This window comes from Hemitrygon akajei, chromosome 5 (assembly GCF_048418815.1).
Source record: "Hemitrygon akajei chromosome 5, sHemAka1.3, whole genome shotgun sequence".
In the NCBI taxonomy this organism is placed as follows: Eukaryota; Metazoa; Chordata; class Chondrichthyes; order Myliobatiformes; family Dasyatidae; genus Hemitrygon; species Hemitrygon akajei.
Genome location: NC_133128.1, coordinates 4,788,731 through 4,809,302, shown reverse-complemented (window position 1 = coordinate 4,809,302; position 20,572 = coordinate 4,788,731). Strand labels below are relative to the sequence as shown.

The 20,572-nt window shown below is 46.5% G+C and overlaps 1 protein-coding gene across 1 annotated transcript in view; it reads left to right on the top strand.

Annotated features, from left to right (window-relative positions):
- LOC140727454 (pyridoxal kinase-like) overlaps positions 1-20,572 on the top strand; it is a 47,084-nt gene that overhangs the window by 22,248 nt on the left and 4,264 nt on the right. The window contains exons 8-11 of the mRNA XM_073044758.1: positions 433-544; positions 13,403-13,539; positions 16,572-16,638; positions 17,578-20,572. The exon at positions 17,578-20,572 is cut by the window's right edge and continues 4,264 nt beyond it. Coding sequence (XP_072900859.1) covers positions 433-544; positions 13,403-13,539; positions 16,572-16,638; positions 17,578-17,690 — 429 coding nt within the window. The 3' untranslated portion in view covers positions 17,691-20,572. The remainder of the gene's footprint in view (positions 1-432; positions 545-13,402; positions 13,540-16,571; positions 16,639-17,577) is intronic.

The following is a 20,572-nucleotide window of genomic DNA, read 5'->3' as shown; positions in this document are numbered from 1 at the left end:
GTTAGATACAGAGTGAAGCTCCCTCTACACTGTCCCATCACACACTCCCAGGGCAGGGACAGTTAGATACAGAGTGAAGCTCCCTCTGCCCTGTCCCATCACACACTCCCAGGACAGGGACAGTTAGACACAGAGTGAAGCGCCCTCTGCCCTGTCCCATCACACACTCCCAGGGCAGGGACAGTTAGATACAGAGTGAGGCTCCCTCTGCCCTGTCCCATCACACACTCCCAGGGCAGGGACAGTTAGATACAGAGTGAGGCTCCCTCTACACTGTCCCATCACACACTCCCAGGGCAGAGACAGTTAGATACAGAGTGAAGCTCCCTCTACACTGTCCCGTCACACACTCCCAGGGCAGGGACAGTCAGATACAGAGTGAAGCTCCCCATCAGTTTGGTTGGTTGGTAACTGTGACATTGTCTTCTGCAGGTGATGGATGTCCTTCATGAGATGGGTCCTGACACTGTGGTCATCACAAGCTCTGACCTTCCCTCGCAGTTAGGCAGCAACTACTTGGTGACACTGGGCAGCCAGAGGAAAGGTGAGTGAGATTGCACCTCAGCATCAACTACAACGGTTGACTGTCCAGTGGCCATTTGCGGGAGACGGCTACTCTTTCCCACTTCTAACTGCTGACAACGTTCTGAAAGACCTGACTTTAACTTTGACCTAGATGTGTGATGTACCGGTTTTACACCTTGGTCCCGGGAGAACACTGTTTCATTTGGCTATATTCATGTATGGTTTGAATGATAACTAAATTTCAACTTCATGGGTTGGTTCGTAAAGAAGACAGTGTTGGCTCCTGTACCTCTTCCTTGATGGTAGCAATAAGAAGGAGGCATGTTCTGGTTTATGGGGGTCCTTTGTGATGGATGCCATCTTTTCAAGGCATCATCTTTTGAAGAACCTTGCATGAGGACCCCTAAGTCCCTTTGTACCTCTGATGCTTGAATTTTCTCCCATTTTAGATAATAGTCTGCAATCTTGTTCCTTTTACCAAAATGCATTATCATACATTTCCCAACATTGTATTCCATCTACCATTTGACTTTGCCCATTCTTCCAATTTGCCCAAATCCTGCTGCAAACACATTGCTTCCTCAGTACTACCTACCCCTCCTACTGTCTTTGTATCGCCTGTAAACTTTGCCACAAAGCCATCAATTCCATTATCCAAATCTCTTGACAAACAATGTGAAAAGTAGTGGTCTCAATACTGGCCCCTGAGGAACACCACTGGTCATTGGCAGCCAACTAGAAAAGGTCCATTTTATTCCCACTTGCTTCCTCCTGTCTGTCAGTCATTGCCAATATCTTTCCTGTAACAGCATAGGATTTTATCTTGTTAAGCAGCTTCACGTGTGGCACCTTATCAAACGCCTTCTAAAAATCCAAGAAAATGACATCCACTACCTTTCCTTTGTCCACCCTGCTTGTTACTTCCTCGAAGAACTCTTAACAGTTTTGTGAGGCCAGATTCACCTTTACAGAAACCATGCTGACTTTGACTTATTTTATCATTAGTCTCCAAGCAGCCCGAACTGTTAGGATTTTAATGTAAGTAATATGGTATACATAGAAAAAAATAATAACTATATTTATTGAGCACATTTTATACAGATGATGGAGTTTACAATAAGATAAAATGAAAAACATGAAAATAAAATAAAAAATAAAAATAATCCTGAAAATAGCAGTCAAAGACCAGAAGACAAAGGAGCAGAAGTCGGCCATTCGGCCCATCGAGTCTGCTCCGCCATTTTATCATGAGCTGATCCATTCTCCCATTTAGTCACACTCCCCCGCCTTCTCACCATAACCTTTGATGCCCTGGCTACTCAGATACCTATCAATCTCTGCCTTAAATACACCCAATGACTTGGCCTCCACTGCTGCCTGTGGCAACAAATTCCACAGATTCACCATCCTCTGGCTAAAAGATGTTTGTTAAAAGCAAGGTTATATAAATAGGTTTTGAGCTGGTGTTTAATAAAAGTTTAATAGAAGTTCCAACCTTTTTATATGCCATGGACCCACGCCATTAACTGAGGGGTCCATGGACCCCAAGTTAGAAAATAGTTTTAAATGGAGGTTAAAGTAATTGGGAGTTCAGACACTTTGGACACAAATGATAGAAGTCCTAGTGCAGTGAAGCTGTGGTGAGAGGTGATACCAAGGTCCATGAAAACACACACAAGATGCTGGAGGAACTCAGCACGTTAGGCAGCATCTATGGAAATGAATAAACATTTGGGTTGAGGCCCTTCATCAGGAAAGGTCTGAGCCCAAAACATCGAGTCCTAATGGAAGGTCTGGATGCAAAACTTCGACTATTTATTTCCATAGATGCTTCCTGAGTTCCTCCAGCATTTTCTGTGTTTCACTGGGTTTCTAGCATTGGCAGAGTCTCTTGTATTTATGAAAATAGACAGTTCTTTAAAGGCTGACGGAAATGCAGCCTTCATATCCAGAGGAGGCACAAGTGGCTGCAGCTGCTGGAATCTCATGCAACAAATAATATGCTGGAGGAACTCAGCTGGTCAGGGAGTCCTAATGCAAGCAACACACACAAAATGCTGGAGGAACTCAGCAGGCCAGGCAGCATCTATGGAAAAGAGTATAGCCAAAGTTTTGGGCCGAGACTCACCAGTCCTGATGAATCTCATCACCCAGAACATATCCTTGTCTCATTGGTACCTTTGGTGGGGGGTGGGGGTGGTGAGCCTGAATACACACACACAACAATTCAGCAACTGCTTCTTCCCCTCCACCATCAGATTTCTGAATGGACATTGGACCCATGAACACTACCGTACTTTGCTACACACACAATATTTCTGTTTCTCACCCTTTATGCGTGTTGTCTATGTGTATTTTTCCCTCTATCTCAGGTCCTCTACCAGAGACCTAGGAGCTTGAGGGTTCAGCATCTTCTGCACTGAGATCTTAGATGCTGTTCCTGGGATTTGTTGGGGTCACTCTCCCAGTCCAGGTATCTCAGCTCCAAATGCTCCTATCACCACTGGAATTACTCTGATTTTAACCTTCCACATTCTTTCTATCTGCTCTTTCAAGCCCTGGTATTTCTCCAGCTTCTCATATTCTTTCTTCCTGATGTTACTGCCATTTGGGATTGATACATCTATTGCTTTCTTCTGTTCCTTGTCCAGTATTACTCTGTCTGGCTGGTTGGCCAGTACCTGCTTCTCAGTCTGTATTTGGAAGTCCCACAGCATCTCAGCTCTGTCATTCTCCACTACCTTCTCGGGTGTTTCCCATTTGGACTTGGAGTATCCAATCCATACTCAGTGTCGATGTTCCTGTACACAGTTCCTGCAAATTGGTTATGCTGCCCCTGCCTGCACCTTGTACCCTGTGTTGGATGGTTTCAGTGGATTCCTTTCACATTCTGTATCTTGGGTCTTTTCTGGTGTGATAGACCCCTGCTTCTATCGCTCTTGTACGCAGTGCCTGTTCTTGTGCAGCCATGATTGCTGTCCCTCAGTCCTGCCATTTCCAGCCATTGTTAGGGCTTCCTTATGTCAGTCACCTCTGATATCTGGCGATGGTACATCCTGTGCAGGGGCTAGTCCTGCCATGGCCTCTGGTCCACTGACTCTGCTTCACCCACTTCCAGTTGCATGTCCTCTGCCTGCTATCTGAGGTATTCTCCTAGCAGGTCATCCTTGGGGGCCATCTTCCTGACATATTCATGGATGATTTGTATTTCTTCCAGGACTGTGGCCTTGACACCTCCAAGTCCCCGTCCTCCTTTATTCTGGTGGGTGTACTCAACACTGGACTTTGGGTGGAATCCTCAATATATTGCTAGTAGCTTCTGGGTGCTGATGTCATCGGCTTCCAGTTGGTTCTTTGGCCAGCACACTACTGCAGCTGGGTATCTGATGACTGGTAGAGTGATTTTATTCTTCCCATTCACTATCTCCAAAATGCTCTCCCACTGAGACCTGACATCTGACCAGCTTCATTTCCCAATACCAGATCAAGTACAGCCTCTCCTCTTGTAGGCTTATCTACATACTGTCAGGAAACCTTCCTGAGCACACCTAACAAACTCCACCCTATCTAAACCCCTTGCTCTAGGGAGATGCCAATCAATATTTGGGAAATTAAAATCTCCCACCACAAAAACCCTGTTATTATTACACCTTTCTAGAATCTGTCTCCCTATCTGCTCCTCGATGTCCCTATTGCAGGAGGTCTATATGTTTTGAAATCTGTTGATTTGTGGTAGCAGTATAGCACAATACATAAAAGGTATAAATTACATCAAGAAATACATGTTAATAACAATTAAATACTACAAAAAGAGAGCAAAATGGCTATATTTTATATTTTGTGTCATGTTTTTCTGAAATTTGGGCCACCAGAAAGAATTCCTCCCAGATAACCCATCAATTCCTCTTCCTGTCTCTGAAGTTTCAAACGAGCCATTGGTTCATTTTGGCAGGTCAAATGTGTTGGCAGAGTACAGTATTAATGGTAAGACTCTTGGCAGTGTGAAGGACCAGAGGGAGCTTGGGGTCTGAGTCCACAGGACACTCAAAGCTGCTGGTTAAGAAGGCATACAGTGCATTGGCATTCATCAACTGTGGGATTCAGTTTAAGAGCCTAGAGGTAATGTTACAGCTTTATAGGACCCTGGTCAGACCCCACTTGGAGTACTTTGCTCAGTCACCTTGCTACAGGAAGGATGTGGAAACCATAGAAAGGGTGCAGAGGAGATTTACAAGGATGTTGCCTGGATTGGGGAGCATGCCCTATGAGAATAGGTTGAGTGAACTTGGCCTTTCCTCCTTGGAGTGATGGAGGATGAGAGATGACCTGATAGAGGAGTGTAAGATGATGAGAGGCATTGATCGTGTGGATAGTCAGAGGCTTTTTCCCAGGGCTGAAATGCCCAGCACAAGAGGGCACAGTTTTAAGGTGCTTGGAAGTAGGTACAGAGGAGATGTCAGGGGTAAGTTTTTTACGCATCGAGTACTGAGTGCATGGAATGGGCTGCCGGTGACGGTGGTGGAGGCGGAAACGATAGGTTCTTTAAAGAGACTCCTGGATAGTCTCTTAGAAAAACAGTGGGCTATGTGTAACCCTAGGTAATTTCTCAAATAAGTACATGTTTGGCACAGCATTGCTGTAGGTTTTCTGTGTTCTATGCCTATAAGACATAAAAGCAGAAAAGGGCTATTTGGCCCTTCAAGTCTGTTCTGCCATTCCATTGTGGCTGATTTATTTTCCCTTTTTACACCAGAGGTATTCTGATTCTGTAAATCTTGGTGCAAAGTCTGCTATTTATTTCATTCATCACTATCATCACTCCTGGGATTCCTGTCGGGATCAATATTTAATTATTTCCACTTGCATTCCTTTAGATAATTGTGGAAGTTCTTGCAATTGTTTTGTTAATGTTTTGCTAATCCTAATCTATCTTCTGCCTTCCTATCAGTTTTTGTTCTCTGAAACTCTCTTTAAATTTACAACAAAATAAGCCTCTTCTTTTAATCTTATCCCCTCTCTGCACTCTTGGCCGACAACACACTCCATACTTTTAATCTCATCCCCTCCCCTCTCGACCAAACACAGGCTCCACACATTTTGCAGAGTCATGCAGCGTGAAACAGACCTTTCAGCCCAACCTGTCCATACTAACCAAGAAGCCGATCTAAGTGAGTGAGTGCCCTTTGCCCAAATTTCACTCTGTTGAACACCAGCCACGTAACGTAAGGTGGAAAAAATGTAAATATTTATTCACCCACCGTGAGTCCGATGTAGTACTCATGTCCTCTCATTTCTGCAGACCACAGTGGGAATAGTGTGACAGCAATCATTGCAACAATATATAATGGAAACTCCTACAAAAAGTAGTGGAAAGTGGCCCAGTCCATCACAAGTGGAGTCCTCCCCACCAATGAGCACACCCACATGAAACGCAGTTGCAGGAAGGCAGCATCCATCATTAGGGAGCCCCACCATCTGCGAAAGAAAAATCTCTTCTCACTGTTGCAATCAGGAAGGAGGTACAGGAGCCTCAGGACTTGCACCACCATGTTCAGGAACTTGTATTACCTCTCAACAATCGGACTCTTCATCAGCATGGACAACCTATGGATCACTTTCAAGGACTCAACAAGTCTTTCTCAATATTATTATTCATAGAAACATAAAAAGCCTAGAGCACAATACAGGCCCTTTTGCCCACGACGCTGTGCCAAACACCTGCTTACTTTAGAATTACCTTGGGTTACCCATAGCCCTCTATTTTTCTAAGCTTCTTGTAGCTCTCCAGGAGTCTCTTAAAAGACCTTATTGTATCCGCCCCCACCACCACTGTCGCCAGCAGCCCATTCCACGCATTCATCCTCTGTGTGTTAAATAAATACATACAGAAATAAATAAATGAATCAACAACAACAGCTTACCCCTGACATCCCCTCGATACCCAGTTCCAAGCACCTTGAAACGGGGCCCTCTCATGTTAACCATTTCAGCTCTGGGAAAAAGCCTCTATCTATCTCATCAGCTTATACATTTCTATCAGGTCACCTCTCATCCTCCTTCGCTCCAAGGAGAAAAGGCTGAGTTCACTCAACCTATTCTCATAAGGCATGCTCCCCAATCCAGGCAACATCCTTGTAAATCTCCGCTGCACCCTTTCTATGGTTTCCACATCCTTCCTGTAGTGAGGTGACCAGAACTGAGCACAGTACTCCAAGTGCGGTCTGACCAGGGTCCTATTTAGCTGTAACATTACCTCTCGGCTCCTAAACTCAATCCCATAATTGATTAAGGCCAATGCACCGTATGCCTTCTTAACCACAGAGTCAACCTGCGCAGCAGCTTTGAGTGTCCTATGGACTCGGACTCCAAGATCTCTCTGATCCTCCACACTGCCAGAAGTCTTACCATTAATACTATACTCTGCCATCATATTTGACCCACCAAAATGAACCACCTCACACTTACCTGGGTTGAACTCCATCTGCCATGTCTCAGCCCAGTTTTGCATCCTTTCGATGTCCCACTGTAACCTCTAACAGCCCTCCACACTATCCACAACACCCCCAACCTTTGTGTCATCAGCAAACTTACTAACCCATCCCTGCACTTCCTTATCCATGTCATTTATAAAAATCCCGAAGAGAAGAGGACCCAGAACAGATCCCTGAGGCACCCCACTGGTGACCGACCTCCATGCAGAATATGACCCGTCTACAGCCACTCTTTGCTTTCTGTGGGGAAGCCAATTCTGGATCCACAAAGCAAGGTCCCCTTGGATCCCATGACTCCTTACTTTTTCAATAAGCCTTGCATGGGGCACCTTATCAAGTGCCTTGCTGAAATCCATATACACTACATCTACTGCTCTACTTTCATCAATGTGTTTAGTCATATACTCAAATAATTCAATCAGGCTTGTAAGGCACAACCTGCCTTTGACAAAGCCATGCTGACTATTCCTAATCATATTATGCCACTCCAAATGTTCATAAATCCTGTCTCAGGATATTTTCCATCAGCTTACCCACCATTGAAGTAAGACTCACTGGTCTATAATTTCCTGGGCTATTTCTACTCCCTTTCTTGAATAAAGGAACAACATTCACAACCCTCCAGTCCTCCAGAACCTCTCCCGTCCCCATTGATGATGCAAAGATCATTGTTAGAGGATCAGCAAACCCCTTCCTCGCCTCCCACAGTGGCCTGGGTTATGTCTTGTCCCATCCCGGTGATTTATCCAACTTGGTGCTTTCCAAAAGCTCCAGCACATCCTCTTTCTTAATGTCTACATGCTCAAACTTTTCAGTCCGCTGTAATTTATCCCTACAATCGCCAAGCTTCTTTTCCGTAGTGAATACTGAAGCAAAGTATTCATTAAGTACCTCTGCTATCTCCTCCGCTGTCACACTTGATTGGTTCTCTTCTCTCACATCTTATCCTCTGGCTCTTCACATAATTGTAGAATGCCTTGGGGTTTTCCTTAATCCTGTCTGCCAAGGCCTTCTCATGGCCCCTTCTGGCTCTCCTAATTTCTTTCTTAAGCTCCTTCCTGCTAGCCTTATAATCTTCTGGATCTCTATCATTACCTAGTTTGTTTTGAATCTTTCGTAAGTTTTTCTTTTCTTCTTGATTTTCAACAGCTTTTGTACACCATGGTTCCTGTACCCTACCATCTTTTCCGTCTCATTGGAATGTACCTATGCAGAACTTCACGCAAACATCCCCTGAACATTTGCCACATTTCTTCTGTACGTTTCCCTGAGAACATCTGTTCCCAGTTTATGATTCCAAGTTCCTGCCTGATAGCTTCATATTTCCCCTTACTCCAATTTCCTAACTTGTCTGTTCCTATCCCTCTCCAATGCTGTGGTAAAAGAGATAGAATTGTGATCACTATCTCCAAAATGCTCTCCCACTGAGTGACCTGACAACCTGACCAGGTTCATCTTCCAATACCAGATCAAGTTCAGTCTCTCCTCTTGTAGGCTTATCTACATTTTGTGTCAAGAAACCTTCCTGAACACACCTAACAAACTCCACCCCAACTAAACCCCTCACTGTAGGAGGATGCCATTCAATATTGGGAAAATTAAAATCTCCCACCATTATGACCCTGTTATTATTACATCTTTCCAGAATTTGTCTCCCTATCTGCTCCTCAATGTCTCTATTAATATTGGATGGTCTATATATATTTTAAAAAAACACCCAGTGGAGTTATTGACCCCCTCCTGTTCCTAATCTCCACCCACAGATACTCTGTAGACAATCCCACCATGATGTCCTCCTTTTCTGCAGCCGTAACACTATCTCTGATCAACAGTGCCACACCCCCACCTGTTTTGCCTCCCTCCCTGACCTTTCTGAAACATCTTCAGTAGCCATTGCTGTCCCTGAGACATCCTAGCCTCTGTAATGGCCACAACATCATAGCTCCAAGTACTGATCCACACTCTAAGCTCATCTGCTTTGTTCATAATGCTTCTTGCATTAAAATAGACACATCTCAAACCATCTGTCTAAGTGCGTCCCTTCTCTATCACCTGCCTATTCTCCCTCTCACACTGCCAGAAGCTTTCTTTTTTTATGACCCAACAGCCCCTTCCTCCGTTTCTTCAGTTTGGTTCCCATCCCCCCCAGCGATTCTAGTTTAAACTCTCACCATTAGCCTTAGCAAACCTCCCTGCCAGAATATTGGTCCCCCTGGGATTCAAGTGCAATCCGTCCTTTTTGTACAGGTCACACCACAGTATCACCTGTCTGACCCCCTAACCACAGAGTCCTCTATTACTGCTACCTTCTCCCTTTCCCTACCCTTCTGAGCTACAGTGTCAGACCCTGTGCCAGAGGCACAGCCACTGTTACTTTCCCCAGGTAGGCTGTCACCCCCAACAGTACTCAAACAGGAGTACTTACTGTTAAGGGGGTCAGCCACAGGGTTACTCTCTAGTATCTGACTCTTGCCCTTTGCTCTCCTGACTGTTACCCACTTATCTGTCTCCCCAGGCCCCAGTGTGACTACTTGCCTATAGCTTCTCTCTATCACCTCCTCAATCTCCTTGACTAGACGAAGGTCATCGAGCTGCATCTCCAGTTTCCTCGTGCAGTCCCTAAGAAGCTACAGCTTGATGCACCTGGCTGTCTCGGAGGCTTGGAGTCTCTCGGATTTTCCACATCTGACACCCAGTGCAGAACACTGGCCTCACAAACATACTTCCTTTTCCTATTCCTCACAAGTAGCTTACCTCGTCTCGACCCATTATCGCCGAAGCCTTGTTGAACCAAAGCCCTCCTACTGTGTCTCCCTCTACAAAACACCCACTCGATAAAGCTGACTTCTTTTAAATCCTTCCCGCTGGTTTAACTCACATCCACAAGCTTGCACGGTCATGCCTCAATTATTTTTTATATTTGTATTATTTTGCACATTATCTGTCTTTGTGTGTAATTGTTCATTGTTTCCCTTGTGTTTGTTGTCCTGTGAATGCCTGCAAGAAAATGAATCTCAGGGTGACTGATACAGTTTATACTTTGAACAACAGTCAAACACACAGTGTGTTAGCCTCTGAACTCAGGGTAGAGAAACAGAGCAAGTGAGCAAAGTATGGAGATATGATGGAGTAACACAAAATGCTTTGGATTTCCAGCGTCTGTCTGTCTGTGGGTATGGTAGAGGGGTAAGAGGAAAGTGCACAGGAGGGTAGGAAACCAAACAGATGATGTAATAAGTATACTGTATACTTACATGGTGCCTGAAGGCTTCTAAGTTGCCCTCTAATCTAATGTCACCGGTTTGAGTTACAAATCCCATGGAGATAAAGTTCTTGCAGATTATTTTGTTACATTTTCTGCAAACATTGATTATTTCTTGAGTAATTCTCTTCACTGACATACTGCTGATCCCAGGGACCTGAGGATCTTTACATATCCTTTCTTATCTCCTCATGGAACATAGAGCAGGGATTTCATTGAAACCTATTGAATATTAAAAGGCCTCAACAGACTGGGTGTGGAGAGGATGTTTCCTGTTGTGGAGGATTCTACAACCAGAGGGCACAGCTTCAGGACAGAGGGGCATCCATTTCGAACAGAAATGAGGAATTTCTTTAGTCAGAGGGTCAAGTCAAGTTTATTGTCATTTCACTATAATATATATGTATTTAACGAGAAGTTTCTTTGAACCAAGGTGTAAAACACAGTAGGTCACATAACACATAACATACAATAACTAATGAAGATAAGGATAAAATCTACAGATGAATCGCACATAAATAACAAGCTAAAGTGTTTTAGTATTAAGTATTGTAAGCTCCAGGACAGATTAACCAGTGAGTATGATGCAGCAGGAAGTTCAGAAACCAAATGGCCTGAGGGAAGAAACTGTTTCCCACCCTGACCCTTCTTGCCTTTATGCATCAGAGTCACCTGCCTGATGGTAGAAAGTTAAAGAAGATGTTGGATGGATGGGTGGGATCGTTAATAATAATAAGGCCCCTGTGTACGCAGTGCTCCCGATGAATATCCCCGATGGATGGTAGGGAGACCCTTTGATTTTCTCAGCTGTTCTCACAGTCCGTTGTAGGGAATTCTGGTGTGATGTTCAACTGTTCCCATACCAGATGGAGATGCATCTTGTCAGGACACACTCAATGGTGTCTCTGTAAAAAGCAGTTAAGATGGTGGTGGGGGGATGGGAGCCTAGCTTGCCTCAATCTTCTCAGGAAGTGGAGGCACTGCTGTGCCTTCATGTTCAGGGAGGTGATATTTAGGGACCAGGTGAGGTCGTCATGATGTGAACTCCCAGGAACTTGGAGTACTTAACTCTCTACAGAGGAGCCATGCATTCGCAGAGAGGGGTGGATTGTCTGCACCTTCCTGATTTCCTTTGTCTTCTCCACAATCAGGCTTATGCTGTTCTTCTCACACCATTCCACCAGCTGATCCACTTCCTCTTGATACTCTGTCTCATCAACGGTCTTGATAAGGCCAACCACTGTTGTGTCATCCACAAACTGATGACACTGTTTGAGCTGGATCCTGCAACACAGTCGTGTGTCAGCAGCGGGCTGAACACCAGTACGCAGCATAATGGGACGAGAGACATTCCTGCCCACAGAGACAGACTCTGACCTTATTGTTACGAAATTCAGTATGCAATTGCAGAGGGAAGTGTTGAAACCCAGCGAGAACAGTTTCCCACCAGTTTCTGGGGTATGATGGTGTTGAACACTGAACTGAAGCCTATAAACAGCAGTCTGGCAAATGAGACCCATTTTCCAGGTGGATCAGGACGGAGTGGATGGCAGAGGATATTGCATTATCAGTGGATCAATTTGAGCGATAAACTAACTGGAAAGGGTCCAGTGTAGCTGGGAGAAAGGCTTTAACGTGTTCCATGACCAGCTGCTCAATGCATTTCATAATGGTTAGTGTTAATGCCACTGGACGATAGTCATTTGGCAGGTTAATGTTGTCGCCTTTGGCACTGGAATAATGGTTGCCTCCTTGAAAAACGAGAGTTTGTGATTCTGTGGAATTCATTGGCGACTGCTGTGAAGGCATGTCATTTGGGTACATTTAAAACCCAGGTTCACGGGTTCTTCATGAGTTAGGGCATCCAAGATTATAATTGTGTTCTGGTTTTTAAAAAATATATATATATACACACTTACTAAAAGTAACAAAAACTAATAATTAGTACTAAAAGATGAATACTGAGGTCGCACACACAAAATGCTGGATGGATTCAGCAGGTCTAGCAGCAGCTGCTGTTTGTAAAGGATAGATTCTTTAAATGCTGCCTGGCCTGCTGAGTTCCTCCACCATTTCGTGTGTGTTTCTCTGCATTCCCAGCATCTGCAGAGTCTCTTTGTGTCTATAATAATGAAGTGGTGTTCATGGACCACTCAGAAATCTGATGATGGAGGGGGAAAAAGCTGTTCCTAAGACATTATGTCTTCAGGTTCCTGCACCACCACCTTCTCATTGACGGTAGCAATGAGAAGAGGGTGTGTCCTGAGTGATAAGGTTACTTAATGATGGATGCTGCCATTTTGAGGCATCACCTTCTAAAGATATCATTGGTGGTGGGGAAGGTTGTGTTCATAAGTTTATGACCTTATGCACCCTCTTGTGATCCCTTGCATTGGCGCCTCCATACCAGGCTGTGATGCAGCCAGTCCGAATGCTCTCCACAGTATATGTATAGAAATTTGCAGGGTTTCAGATTCACTGCCTCCATCAGCAGTCTGAGGCCGAGGCTTGTGCATGAGAATTTCATGCAAAGTGCTGGAGGAACTCAGTAGGTCAGGCAGCATCTGTGGAGAGGATTAAACAGTCAACTTTTCAGGTGGAGAAAGGAAGGGGGAAAATGAGAGAATAAGAATGTGATGGAAGAGGAAGGAGGACAAGCTAGAAGGTGATAAATGAAGGCTGGTGGGTGGTGGAGGGGTGATGAAGTGAGAAGCTGGGAGGGGATATTGTAAGTGGAAACGGTAAAGGGCTGGAGAAGAAGGAATCTGATAGGAGAGCGTGCTGTAGGAGAAAGGGAAGGAGGAGGGTGATATGCAGGCGAGGAGAAGAGGTAAGAGGCCAGAGTGGGGAATTGAAGAAGGATGAGGGAAAGGGAAAAAATTGCCAGAAATTGTAGAAATCGATATTTATGCCTTCACGTTGGAGGCTATCTAGATAGAATATGAGGTTTTGCTCATCCAACCTGAGTATTGCCTCATTGTGGCAGAAAAGGGGGCCAGGAAACAATTAATCGGAATGGGGATAGGAAATCAACATGTCGGAACAGGAGAGGGAATTGGAATTGAAATTGTTGGCCACCTAGAAATTCCACTATGTGGTGTCTGCTTTTGTTGTCTGTGTTCAGTGACAGCGACAGGATCGCGGGTGACGGAGCGGATTCGAATGGAGATTCCAAAGGTGGAGGCCGTGTTTGTGGGGACGGGGGATTTGTTTGCTGCCATGCTCCTGGCTTGGACTCATAAGCACCCGAACAATCTGAAGGTAAGTCCTTGCCACAGAGCGCTGACTGAGGAACATTCCACTCGGAGAAATAGGAACAACGACAAGGAATATGATTCATATTTATTTATCACATTGACAGCAGACCAGTGTAGTGATTAGCACAATGCTTTATGGGACAAGGACAGGTGACCTGGGTTCCATTCCCACCGCTGCTTGGAAAGGAGTTTGTGTGTTCTCCCTGTGACAGTGTTGGATTCCTCTCTTAGCCAGTTAATTGGTCATTGTAAATTGTCCCGTGATTAGGCTAGGATCAAGTAGGTGGGTTGCTGGGCGGCGTGATAGTTGTGCCGGAAAGGCCTGTTCCACACTGTATCTCAATAAAATTACAATGACTCACAAGGTGAAACAACGCACCCAAGGATGTGGTGGGGGCAGCCCGCAAACATTGCCACACATTCCAGCACCAACACAGGATGTCCACAATGCATGGCAGAACAACACAGAACACAACTACAGTGCAGTTAGTCTGGGTTTGGGAGGCAAGAATCCAGGAGAGGTTGGAATAGCTGTTCTCTGAAGTGCTGGACGTTGAGGGGAGACCTGATAATGTTTGTAAAATGATGAGGGGCATAGATAGGGTGCATGATCAGAGCTTTTTTAACCCAGCATTGGAATTTCATGTACCAGAGGGCATGGTATTATTGTGAACAGGTCTATGTACAGTGCATTTTACTTCTACACACAGTTGTGGGTGCCAGGAACAGGGCGCCGAGGGAAGTGCTGAAAGCGGATACAATAACATTGTTTAATGACATTTTAACAAGGGCATTACATTTGGAGTGTTGTGTTAAGTTCTAGTGGCCTCACTATGGGAAAGCTCGGGAAGCTTTAGAAAGGGTGAAGAGAAGGTTTAATCAGAATGCTACCTGGACTAGGACACATGCCTTATGAGGAAAGGTAGAACAAGCCAGGGCTTTTCTCTTTGGGTAGAAAGCAGATGAGAGGTGACAAGATGAGCAGAGGCACAGATAGAGTGCACAGCCAGCGACTTCTCCCCAGGGTGGAAATGGCTAATTTAAGGTGATTGGTGGGAAGTGTCAGTTGGCTGAAATGTCAGAGGTAGATTTTTTACACAGGGGAGGTGGTAGGGCCATTTAAGAGCTTTTAGATAGGAAAATGGAGGGCTACGCAGAATGGAAGGGTTAGATTGATCTTTGAGTAGGTTAAAAGGTCAGGAAAACATTATGGGCTCAGGGGCCTGTTCTGTGTTCTCTGACATGGGAGTTGGGGGGTGCAGATCGTTTGCAGGCAGCTGGGATTAGTTTAATTTGACGTTATGGAAGGCAATGTCCGTACATTGGACTGTGCTGTGTGCATTTGGAAAACCATAGCATTGTTAGACAGAGTAAACAAGAGGGCACAGAGATAACAGATAGGAAAGCTGCAACAGAGCCAGTGGATGGAACTACATCAAGGACACTTCGCAGAACTTTTAGAAGGAGATGTTAGCATTCCCAGCAGAAACAACAAATAAAATTAAGACCTAAAGGAAATATATAACATTGAAAAGTGTAGCTAGGGTAGGCTGTCTGTTTTCCACTGGTAGGATATCATAAACAAGGTGTAGATGAACGGTGAGAGGAAGGAAGTTCAAAGGGAATCAGAGGGGTAATTTCTTTTCACAGACATTGATATCTGGAGTTCACTGACAGAGGAGGTGGATTCATCCACAAAATGCTGGAGGAACACAGCAAGTCAGTCAGCATTGATGGAGGGGAGAGAATAGTCGATGTTTCAGGTGAAAACCCTTCACCAGAACTGGAAAGGAAGGGGGAAGAAGCCATAATAAGGTTGGGGGAGGGGAAGGAGTACAAACTGGTAGGTGATAGGTGAGACCAGGTGAGGGGGTGGGGGTGGCGGTGCGGGAAGGAGATGAAGCAAGGAGCTGGGAGGTGACAGGTGGATGAGGTAAAAGCACTGAAGGAGGAATCTGACAGGAGAGGACACTGGACCATGGGAGAAAGGAAAGGAGGAGGGGCACCAGAGGGAGGTGATGGGCAGGTGAGGTGAGAGAGGAACCAGAATGAGGAATGGGAAAAGAAAGGGAGGGAGGAGAAACTACTCAAAGTTAAAGAAATCATTGTTGGTGCCATCAGGTTGGAGGTTACTGAGACGGAGTATGACAGAATGGGGAAGGGAATCACACACAATAATTTTGTTTGAGATATTTGGACAGGCACTGGTATAGGCACCTAATATGGGCAATTAGGATATGTGCAGGTGGGCTGAAAGGCTTGCTGATGGGCAGCCTGTGAGTTGGTACAGGTATCAGTCACTGGCGAATGAAACACAGGATGGGGATGTTGGATTGAGGCGTGTCCCCGATTGAGGAGTTGTTGGAGATGAAGTGGATCAGGGGTCAGGATGAGCTTTTAACACGGAGAGCCTTGAAACTGCCTCTGCCACCCTGATAACGATGGAGGGATGAGGCAGATCGGGTATGTGAGTACAGGAAAGGATGAATCCCATTCTGCAGGGCCAGGTGCAACTGCTCACATAACCAGCTTTGAAATATAATTCCTCCCTCCACCTATCCTGGGAATGTGTTCTTGGCTTCAAACTGTTTCCTCAAATCTTTTACCAGCTCTGTTCAGTGTTTTTCCTGATCACTGTCTGTGCGTGTCTGTCTTAATGTGAAACACTCAAAGTCTATCACACACAGACGCACAGGCACAGACTCTCACTGAAGAATGTGTCACACACACACATCACATGCATATATGCAAACACGTATGCACACTCAAGGGGAAGGGTTTCACATACTAGTTCTGTCTCTCACTCGCACTCACACACCCTCTGATGCTCACTGGGAGGTGGGTCCTACACACGGAGAGGGGAGAGAGCCACAGTTAGGCACACCAATTCAATGAAGAACAAATCTCTCTGGATTGCGTTAGATTCAGTGCTTCAGGATTGTTCATTCTGAGCTCGGGTATATGAAGGATCAGATGGCTTTGCTGACAAACAGCCATCTCACCTCCCCCTAATACTGCCAATCTTCACCCACACAGATTGCCTGTGAGAAAACCGTCTCCGCCCTTCAACACATCGTGACCCGGACCATAGCCAATGCAAAGGGTAACAAGGATTTCTCTCCTTTGTAATTCTGGGAACATTTGATTAATCCGGGTTGGGAATTAGAGAATGTGATGGGACAGTGTAGAGAGAGCTTCACTCTGTATCTAACTGTCCCTGCCCTGGGAGTGTGTGATGGGACAGTGTAGAGAGAGCTTCACTCTGTATCTAACTGTCCCTGCCCTGGGAGTGTGTGATGGGACAGTGTAGAGGGAGCTTCACTCTGTATCTGACTGTCCCTGCCCTGGGAGTGTGTGATGGGACAGTGTAGAGGGAGCTTCACTCTGTATCTGACTGTCCCTGTCCTGGGAGTGTGTGATGGGACAGTGTAGAGGGAGCTTCACTCTGTATCTGACTGTCCCTGCCCTGGGAGTGTGTGATGGGACAGTGTAGAGGGAGCTTCACTCTGTATCTGACTGTCCCTGCCCTGGGAGTGTGTGATGGGACAGTGTAGAGGGAGCTTCACTCTGTATCTAACTGTCCCTGCCCTGGGAGTGTGTGATGGGACAGTGTAGAGGGAGCTTCACTCTGTATCTAACTGTCCCTGCCCTGGGAGTGTGTGATGGGGCAGTGTAGAGGGAGCTTCACTCTGTATCTAACTGTCCCTGCCCTGGGAGTGTGTGATGGGACAGTGTAGAGGGAGCTTCACTCTGTATCTGACTGTCCCTGCCCTGGGAGTGTGTGATGGGACAGTGTAGAGGGAGCTTCACTCTGTATCTGACTGGCCCTGCCCTGGGAGTGTGTGATGGGACAGTGTAGAGGGAGCTTCACTCTGTATCTGACTGGCCCTGCCCTGAGAGTGTGTGATGGGACAGTGTAGAGAGAGCTTCACTCTGTATCTAACTGTCCCTGTCCTGGGAGTGTGTGATGGGGCAGTGTAGAGGCAATTTTTTTGCAGCATAGCTGACATATTCTCTTTCTGTCTCCATCCTCTCCCTGTAGCCATGGCTGGCCCTGGGAATTCGCCAACCGCTGCCCAGTTGGAACTGCGTGTGATTCAGAGCAAATCGCAGATTGAGAACCCCGAGATAATAATCCACGCCACGACCATCTGAACCATCCAGACTCCATAGCACCACGCCCATGAAGCACTTGTAACCTCCCCTGACCTCTGCCAACTGCCCCCCAGGGTGTGTGGTGAGGGGAATGACACCCGTTGCTCTCTCCAACTAATCCCTGTCCTTCCATGCCCTGTGCTGTGAAAGACCTGCGCTGGGGAGCGGTGTTGCCCTTCCACAGGTTGGGGGGGTGGAGTTTTCCCCTCGCCCCTGAAGTATGTACTACTAGTGGGTTCCTTCATCGGGATTGGCTGCAAGCGCTCCCTCTTGTGGAATACCTATCCCTCTGACTGAAGAGACCCCATACTGTGCCAAGTGTGGAGTGGGGGGGTGGGAAACATGAGAATCTGCACTGGGGGTGAACTGGATGCATTTGTTGTTGCACAATTTTCAGCAGATTGTGTTTTAGATTCATTAATTTATCACGTGTATGTTAGACCATAAGACATAGGTGCAATATTAGGCCATTTGGCCCATTGAATCTGCTCCGCCATTCCATCATGGCTGATTTATTTTCCCTCTCAATCCTGTTCTTCTGCCTCCTTCCTGTAATCGCTTACACCCTGACTAATCAAGAACCTATCAAACTCCGCTTTAAATTTAGCCAGTGATTTGACCTCCACAGCCATCTATGGCAATGAATTCCACAATTCACCACCCTATAGCTAGAGAAATTCCTCCTCATCTCTGTTCTAAATGAACAACGGACTCCCCTCAATTTGGAGGCTGTGCCCTCTGGTCCTAGACTCTCCCACTGTTGGAACATCATCTCCGCGTCCATTCTGTCTAGGCCTTCTACCATTCGGTATGTTTCAGTGAAATGTGTCGTTTGCGTTAACAACCAACACAACCCAAATGTGCCATATATTTCACCACCAACCTAGCATGCTTATGATGTTCAGCAAAACAGCACAAGGAACAGTATACCAAGTCCCTCTTCCACCCTCACCCTGCACACACACACACCCCGTCCCCCAGGAAAAGCTGCCTCTGAGTCTGCAGTCCTTGGCTCCTTACTCGTTGTGACTGAACAATAATCGGTGATAATTTTAGCAATCAACCACTTGAAGACACCAAGTCACCTGCCACCAGCTGGTGATCTCCGCCAATCCACACTGAATCACCTGGCCAAGTGCCCTGCAATCCCAGATGAGCAATTCCCCTTCAGTTTCAGGTTCAGGTTCAGGTTCAATTTATTGTCATTCAACCATTTACCAGCAAGCAAAACGATGTTCCGGTGGGCCATGATACATACCAGTGCATATACCTCGCACACATAACATAGAAAGTACTAGCACCACAAATCAATGATCGGGAAACACGAACCTTGGAACCCATAGCATGTCAGAATCAGGTTTAATATCACTGGCAAATATTGTGGAATTTGTTGCTTTACAACAGCAGTACATTACAATTCATAATAAACACTGCTACTTCAAAAGGACATGCCTCAAAAATGCAGCATCCATCATCAAGGACCCCATCACCCAGGACGTGCCCTCTTCTCATTGCTACCATCAGGGAGGAGGTACAGGAGCCCGAAGACACACACTCAGTGATTCAGGAACAGCTCCTTTCCCTCTGCCATCAGATTTCTGAATGGACATTGAACCCATGAACACTACCTCACTAATTTTTCTCTCCCTTTTTTGCACTACTTATTTGATATTTATATACTTATTGTCATTCACAGCTTTTTTTTGTACTGCTGCTGCAAAACAACAAATTTCACAAAAAATGCTAATGAGATTAAATCTGATTTTAAATTACAAAAAAATAAATATTTATTAAAAATTAAATTAATTAACAATGTGTGGGTAAGGAACTGCCTCAGAACTGGAATGTTAATTGTTTCTCTTTGTGAATGCGCCTGAGCTGCTGAGTGGTTCCAGCGCTCTCCCGTTTTTATTTCAGCTGTCCATCAACAGATTCAAGCTAATCGGTTCATTGTGGTTTTCTGAGATACCAGCCCCCTCTCATCAGAATCTCGAGTCCCAGATTCTGACCCCCCCCCCCCCCACCCCATGTGTCACAAACTGTCTGAAAGTCTCAGACATCTCCTTCTCTTTTCTGGTAAATGTGCCAGTGATGCAGGAACTCACCCTCCCCCTGGTTTGTGGCCCTGCCCACTCACCCCCACTCTGGTTTGTGGCCCCGCCCACGCCCCTTATCTGGCCAGTGGCCCTGCCCACTCGCCCCCCACTCTGGTTTGTGGCCCTGCCCACTCACCCCCACTCTGGTTTGTGGCCCCGCCCACGCCCCTTATCTGGCCAGTGGCCCTGCCCACTCGCCCCCACTCTGGTTTGTGGCCCTGCCCACTCACCCCCACTCTGGTTTGTGGCCCCGCCCACTGGCCCCACTCTGGTTTGTGGCCCTACCCACGCCCCTTATCTGGCCAGTGGCCCTGCCCACTCACCCCCACTCTGGTTTGTGGCCCCGCCCACGCCCCTTATCTGGCCAGTGGCCCTTCCCACTCGCCCCCCTCTCTGGTTTGTGGCCCCGCCCACTCGCCCCCACTCTGGTTTGTGACCCCGCCCACTCGCCCCCACTCTGGTTTGTGGCCCCGCCCACGTGCCCCCTCTGGTTTGTGACCCCGCCCACTCGCCCCCACTCTGGTTTGTGACCCCACCCACTTGCCCCCACTGGTTTATGGCCCCGCCCACTTGCCCCCACTCTGGTTTGTGACTCCACCCACTCGCCCTCACTCTGGTTTGCGGCCCCGCCCACTCGCCCCCACTCTGGTTTGTGGCCCCGCCCACTCACCCCCACTGTTTGTGGCCCCGCCCACTCGCCCCCACTCTGGTTTGTGACCCCGCCCACTTGCCCCCACTCTGGTTTGTGACCCCGCCCACTCGCCCCCACTGGTTTGTGACCCCGCC